This window comes from Salmo trutta, chromosome 3, assembly GCF_901001165.1.
Source record: "Salmo trutta chromosome 3, fSalTru1.1, whole genome shotgun sequence".
NCBI lineage: Eukaryota > Metazoa > Chordata > Actinopteri > Salmoniformes > Salmonidae > Salmo > Salmo trutta.
This window is the reverse complement of record NC_042959.1, coordinates 32,477,554-32,484,479: the sequence shown is the minus strand read 5'-3', so window position 1 is coordinate 32,484,479 and position 6,926 is coordinate 32,477,554. Positions and strand designations below refer to the sequence as shown.

The following is a 6,926-nucleotide window of genomic DNA, read 5'->3' as shown; positions in this document are numbered from 1 at the left end:
GAGGTGAAGTTGAAAGCCATGCATCCCCCGAAACATGACCCTGCCAAGCCGCACTGCTTCTTGACACACTGCTCGCTTAACCCGGAAGTCAGCCGCACCAATGTGTAGGAGGAAACACCGTCCAGCTCGCGACCGAAGTCAGCTTGCAGGCGCCCAGCCCGCCACAAGGAGTTGCTAGAGTGCGATGGAACAAGGAAAATCCAGCCGGCAGCACTGCTGCACCACTCAGGAAGCTCCCAGATGAATTGTTTTAAAAACATATTTTTGGAAAACCAAAGAGCCAGCTTTAGTAGGGGGGGCAGATTAGACATTGTTTTGCTCAGAAGTTCTCCTTGTTGAAGTAGAATTTGGTCTTTCGGGGATCGACGTCCGTGTATTTGACACATTTCTTTGACAAGACGGTAGCTAAGACCACAGGGCCACACAAGAACGTGCCCACCACTGACCTGTAGACATTGATAAGAGAGACATATATAGTAGTTTAGTCAATGAAGGGTACAGTCCAAGATATATGTAAAACCCCAGTTTTTAAAGATGCAGAAATCGCTCTGCCATTTCTTGGCCTCTAAAAAGCTTATTTCTCTCATTTTGTGCACATAAGAACGGGAAGCATAGAAATAGCGCCCATAGAACAGATGTACAGCTTCTTAGACTTGTGAATTTGGTAGGGTCGCCCCAAAAAGTTACATATTGCCGCTTTAACTACTGTCCAGAACTGATTTATAAGGGAATATTGTCATCTCAAGACGTGTTGTAAACAAACGTACGTCGGATTCTCTTTGCACACTTGTTCAAACTCCTTATCCCAGTTGGGCCTGCCGTAGTTGGTTTTCTGCTTCAGACCAGTGACCACATCCGTGTCCGCATCCGCATGAACCATCACATGAGTTGCCTATGGAGAAGAAAGATAGTGAACAGACGCTACCACAACTACTGCATGTCTCACAGTGGAATATGGTAATACAGATTGTTGGTGGGTGTATGTATGCTGCCTTACGTACATGGCTCTGATCCCATCCAGTGAGGTAGAGTTTGTAGGTGAGGAAGTTTCCCATGCCTCTCTCCTCCATCTCCCTCTCCAGCACCTGCAACAGATCTGCAAACCACTCGAATGCATGCGTCTCCCTGCACAGCCAATAGAAGTAGATCTGCAACCAGGAAGTAAATATGAGAATGTGATTTCAAACAATTCAATACCGAAGCTATAACATGCTATGCTGGCAAAAGTCCATGATAAAGACTAATGTTCACAGAGACATTCAGGTGCATCGTGGAATTAGACTGGTTTGCAGGACTAAAGCCGTCTGGTTAGTAGCTTCAATGGAACGCCAGAGAGTATCAATATGTTCCCTACTTTTCTGGTGCGTAGCTCAGGGTTGGAGTCCTTGAATTTGTACCAGATGGACTTGAGGATGGAGGCGAAGGGGGTGACTCCGATTCCAGCGCCAACCAGCATGGCGACTTCGTAGTCAAACACATCCTCACTGGCCGTACCAAACGGTCCATCCACACCCATTCTGAGGGACAGGTCAAAGGTCAAGCCATCGCAAACAGGATAGGAGGGCAGAATGATTTGACCAGCTAAACCTAATTCCTATGCATTCAGGAATGGTTTCCAACTTAAACTGTGCATGTAACTTGGACCTTTCACAGAAATCATGCATTGATGCCCCTTATCCTCCCCATCAACAAAGATGAGGAGCTTGCTGCTACACTATAAGCCATTGTCTGCTTTTCTATAAAGATAACTTACTTCGGTCCCTGAGCCCCCTCAGGGAGCTGCTCCACGATGCTGATGAGTTTCTGGGTCCAGTCACCTACAGAGCGAATGTGCACGCTGAAGAAGTCCTCCTCGGGGGCAGAGGTCATGGTGAAGGGGTGCCACTCCAGCTGGGAGATGGCTGGGCAGTTGAGGAAGACGTACTGGCCCACGTCCATTTTGAAACCATTCTTCACCAGCTGCAGTTCCAGTACTTTGGACGGCCGAATCACTATCTAAGAGGGGAGCGTTCGAGAAACGGATATTGATTATCTGGCCATGGAAAGGAAAATACAATTATTGTCAATTACACAGAATAGTTAGTAGTTACTGCAGTGCACACGTACCTTTCTGTATTTGACAGCCTGAATGTAGCGGATGAAGCGCAGCAAGCGCTCACACACATAGAGGACCATGGGACCTATCACCCACATCCAGGTCTATAAGGACATGGGAACACAGGATATACTGTATCTAAGACGATTCTCTTAAGTTATTTTTGATTGGAGGTGATATTATTACGTGTCATTGAGGAACCTCTTACCTGTGGGAACCCCCCTGCAAACTGAGGGATGGGACACATTTTCTTCTTCCCCCAGTCTTCTATATGATCTTTACAGAAGGTGATATTATATGGCGGATTGGCGTTTGTTTGACCTCGAACTATGCGTCTGTAGGGACAAAACCATTGACTTGTAATCCAAAACAAACATTTATTCTTAAAAAGGTGCACTATGCAGAAATCGCTCCACCATTTCCTGGTTGCAAAAATCCTAATACAGTAGTTCGCATAATTTTTGTGACAAAACAAGCAAGTATAGTGTAGAGAATCATTGCACCATCTAAACCTCTGTGAAATACCTTTTCCATAACAAAAAAATATTGTCAGCTGGTGTACTAAACCGAAAGTAAAAGATGCAAAAACAGGAAACATAGAAATAGTGCACATAGAACAGATCTACTGCTTCTTAGCTTTGCCTTCAATGAGATTTATAATTGACATTTCTACGTGAATTTGGTCAGATATTGTAGCTTTAAAATGACTGGGAGCTGGGACTGAGAGAGCGCGCCTTACCCGGCTCCATGGATGACCAGCCCAGCAAAAAAGACAATGAAGAGGTGGTGTGTGAACCAGAAGACCTCGAAGTAGCTGCGCCTGATGAACTCCATGGACGAGGTGATCATAAGGATGAGTGCCAGTGTGATGATTACGCCCGTGATCCCAGCGATGGTGGTGAACACCAGGAGGTTCGGAGTCTGAGGCAGAAGGAGCCAATCAGAATGCACCCAAGTCATTCACATGACCTCTAGGCCTATATAAAACTTCTACAAGGACTTGTGCCAGGAGTTTGTTTGGTATACCAGACCTGACTAGGAAACACTTGGTGCCCTAATTACAATAACATACAAAGAATTATAATACAGTACTAAACAAATGATTAAAACTCCAATGGCTTGCAAGCCGTACAGTGGTTGTAGAGCGGATTGGGTTCAGGTAGGTGGTGTTGCCCGAGTCGTTCAGTCTGGACAGGGCCATGCTGAGGGCATCATACTCTCCATGCCAGCTGTTGTAGTACCGCTCCACGTTCAGCAAATGGGCAATGATGTGAACCGCTGCCACAAAACAAGAGGAAATAGACAGTTTAACTTTTCATTTAGCATTAGGAATAGAATGGAGATTCCTATGTGTTCAACAGGATCATTCCACCCCAGGAAGAATAGCTGCTGCTTTGGCAAAATCTATTAGGGATCTGAATAAACCACCCCCAAATTTGACATCCATTCAGGGCAGCGCAGGTAAATTAGTTGAACTTTAGATCTGAGTCACTGCCTTGATTGGATACCACTACTCCATTCTATTGAAAAACTCTTATTTAAGAATAGAAAAGTGTAGAAATTGGCACAAAGATAATGGCACAATCTATGTTGAAATGGTTTAATCTACTTTGAACCATGTACTGGTATGGCACAGGGATAATGGCACAGGGATAACATAAAAGAAGCAGTGTCTGAATGTCGTTCTCCATTCCTCAAGCATTTCAATCTACGTTGAACCATGTACTGGTATTTAAACAGAAGCTGAGGTTTTCAATGACATCTTCAATATAGCCTGAATAGTCCATCAGGCAATATCAAAAGATACTGGATGAATGTTCAAATGTTCTATCGAATGTGTCAGATCTGTTTTACTCTGTTCTTCTTGAGAAATACTTTGTAAGGCCTTTAGTCTCTCTGAGGTCAGGATCTCCCCATTCAACAACCCTAGTAAGTCAATTTCCAGCTTCAGTCTCTTGGTCTTTTTCACCCCTTGACCTTATTGTGCCTTCACCACAATAAGAAAGTGTCATATTTTGTGTTGACCAAATAATGCTGGTAACAATTTCAAATAAATCTTAAACGTTTCATCACCATTGTCACCTAAAAATCGAACTTTGTTTACGACTAGATTACTTATCAGTGCATGAGAAAGTAAAGGCTTCAGGTTAGGGTTTTTTCGGCTGGTTATCTGACCAGGAAGCAAGCGTCGCATACCTGTCATCAGGCCAATCATGTAGGCCACCAGCTTGTGGAAACTGATATTTTTGTCCAGCTGTTTCCTCATAGTTCGCCCACAGCACTGAAACAGCAACACAAGTAAGTTCAAGACAAATTAGGAAGACGATAATGAAAGTAAATTAAAAGCCACGAACCTTTAATATATTGGCAGAGCACTTCAACCAATACAAGTCCGTTCTGTTATAGTTATCATCAGACAATATAACTATACAGTAACGTACAGAGGAATGTTTGCCACAAGATGCTGTGACGACAAATTAGGCAATAATTGCAAGACCCCTTGGCTAAACCCTTAGGATTAGTTTTACCACGAAGGAGCCGCGGACAACAGACAGCAGGTTCCGACACACAGGCAGCAGAATCAGCAGGCAGTTGAAGTTGAGGACGGCAGCAGGGGCTCTGGCCCAGGCCAACGCGGACTGAAAGCCCAAAGACACCCACGTCAACCTCTGCAGTGTGTTATCCTATACATACCCTCTGTGACATCTGTCCTATCATAAGGAATGGTGTAAACTACAGGTAAGACTCAGTTAAAACTTTGTAACTAAATAGAAACAAATTCAACAGACAATTCCAATTTGAAGTCGGATACTTCATACTTGTCCTATTTAAAAATCATAGGAATACATTATTAATTGAGCATTTACAGTATACTATGTTTATACTACCTAGGGCCTAAATATTATGGTAAGACTCACCCCTAAAAGGTGTCGCGTGTAGAAAAACCGATCCCCCAAGTCGTACAAGAAGTAGAACCAGACAAAGAGGAATATGTTGATGGCCATCCAGACCACCTGTAAATCCAGCCAGGAAAAGATGACCAAAACAGCAGGATTGGGAATATTGTAGTCTTCTATTTATTACTCTTAAAAATAACATGCATTCCTCTCAAAATAACATATCTTGCCATTGTCTAGACTTGACAGTTCATGCAGCTTTAGTATTCTGATCATAGTTTTGCCTTTACAAAAAAAGATTGCGGTCAGAGTGCAGTATAACTGCAGTACAACTGGAGTTAAAGTGCAGTCTAACTGCAGTATGTTGCAAATACTGCGTCCAAAATAACACTTTTTTTACTACAGTAATTTTGCAAAGTGCAGTTACTCTGCAATGTATTTATTTTACCTTTATTTAACTAGGGAAGTAAGTTACGAACAAATTATTATTTACAATGACGGCCTACCCCGGACGACGCTGGGCTAATTGTGCGCCGCCCTATGGGACTCCCAATCACGGCCGGATGTGATGCAGCCTCGATTCGAACCAGGGACTGCAGTGACGCCTCTTGCAATGAGATGCAATGCCTTGGACCACTGCAATTACTGCGTCCAAAATACCACAGTCGACTGCAGGTTAAAAACTGTAATCTTTTTTTGTAAGGGTGATCATGGAATTCCCGAACGAGTCATGCACTGACACCACATTTTAAGTGTCTACCCTGTCCACAGTGTGTCCGGATTCCCTTTTCACGCGCTATTTTCAAATGACTATGCATTCTACAAACAGTGGAATAGGCTAAATATGATAACACAACAACAACTGGTGGCAGTAGCTACCTCTGTAGCTAGCCAGCAAGCAACGCTAAAGCGATTGCAAACGGGTTAGCCTAACTCTAGCCTAACCAAACATATTAGCTAGCGTGTATGAGGCCAGTAGACGCGTGCCTTCACACGCTAGGAACGTATTTCCTCCAACTTTATAATAAAAAGCTGCCTCTCGGTCCAAAACACACGTTTTCTGGAGGCATGCGGGAGGATAGGTGATGTCGTCGCCCAATGTATGCCCTTTCGGTAGCCTGATTGCGTTCAGACTAAGGAGAAATCCGCACACAATGCATCCCTGACCACCTCGTGAAGTGGTCAGCCAGATTTGTACAATATCAGACCAAGTAGCGAATAGACCCGTCTTTTCAATGCAATCTTGGTATTCTGGTAGCAGAAGTCGCATGTAAGTGTCAAGTGTAGACACGACCTTTTGGGGTTTCAGTAAAGCTAACCAAGTTATCGTATTTTGCGCATTTGGAGAGATATTACGCATCTGTGCCATCACTCAAATGCGCTTTGTCTTAAAAGTCCTTAAAAGCCCAAATACATGTATCGCATTCACTGAAATGATACATTGACTATAGCCTACATGATCCAATATGATTAAGGTAATACATCATGTTCTTACCAGTATGAAGTATGTCAGTCCATGGTTAATGATCCAGTTGCCCATTTTGAAGGACTTTCGCCGTCCACCACTACTGGTCTTTAAGCCGTTACCTGTCGTTTTTATACAGTGCACCTGTTCAAACCCCACCCATTTAAGGTCAGTGGTCAGTCATGCCAAGGAAATACAGACCATAAAATTGCATTTCCTCAGGGAGGAGGAAATCATTTATATTTGTTAAGAGCGCGTCAGAATCCCATTTCCCACGCCTTTGGAATGAGGAAGACTTTTTTTGACCGACTATAGTTGGCTCTTGACCGACTATGGTTGACAAAGCGATAACATGTTATATTTTTTTGCAAATGTATTAAAAAAACAAACAGAAATACCTTATTTACATAAGTATTCATACCCTTTGCTGTGATATTCGAAATTGAGCTCCAGTGCATCCTGTTTCCAT

General features: G+C 43.3%; 1 protein-coding gene across 2 annotated transcripts; it reads right to left on the bottom strand.

The window, feature by feature from the left end:
* Positions 1–107: 107 nt before the first annotated feature.
* On the bottom strand, positions 108–6,844 carry LOC115173168 (cytochrome b-245 heavy chain-like). 2 transcript variants are annotated; one of them, XM_029731097.1, is made up of 13 exons: positions 6,488–6,843; positions 5,014–5,109; positions 4,624–4,734; positions 4,292–4,376; positions 3,228–3,373; positions 2,835–3,016; positions 2,304–2,430; positions 2,107–2,199; positions 1,754–1,995; positions 1,355–1,517; positions 1,002–1,148; positions 768–892; positions 108–446 (listed from the first exon to the last, which is right to left on the bottom strand). In XM_029731097.1, the coding sequence occupies exons 1-13, from the start codon at positions 6,530–6,532 to the stop codon at positions 320–322; spliced, it is 1,689 nt and encodes a 562-aa protein (XP_029586957.1). In that variant the 5' UTR covers positions 6,533–6,843; the 3' UTR covers positions 108–319. The 2 variants fall into 2 exon arrangements, with proteins under 2 accessions (XP_029586957.1, XP_029586963.1); XM_029731103.1 differs by lacking the exons at positions 4,624–4,734; positions 5,014–5,109 and having other exon boundaries at positions 6,488–6,844.
* Positions 6,845–6,926: the final 82 nt, after the last annotated feature.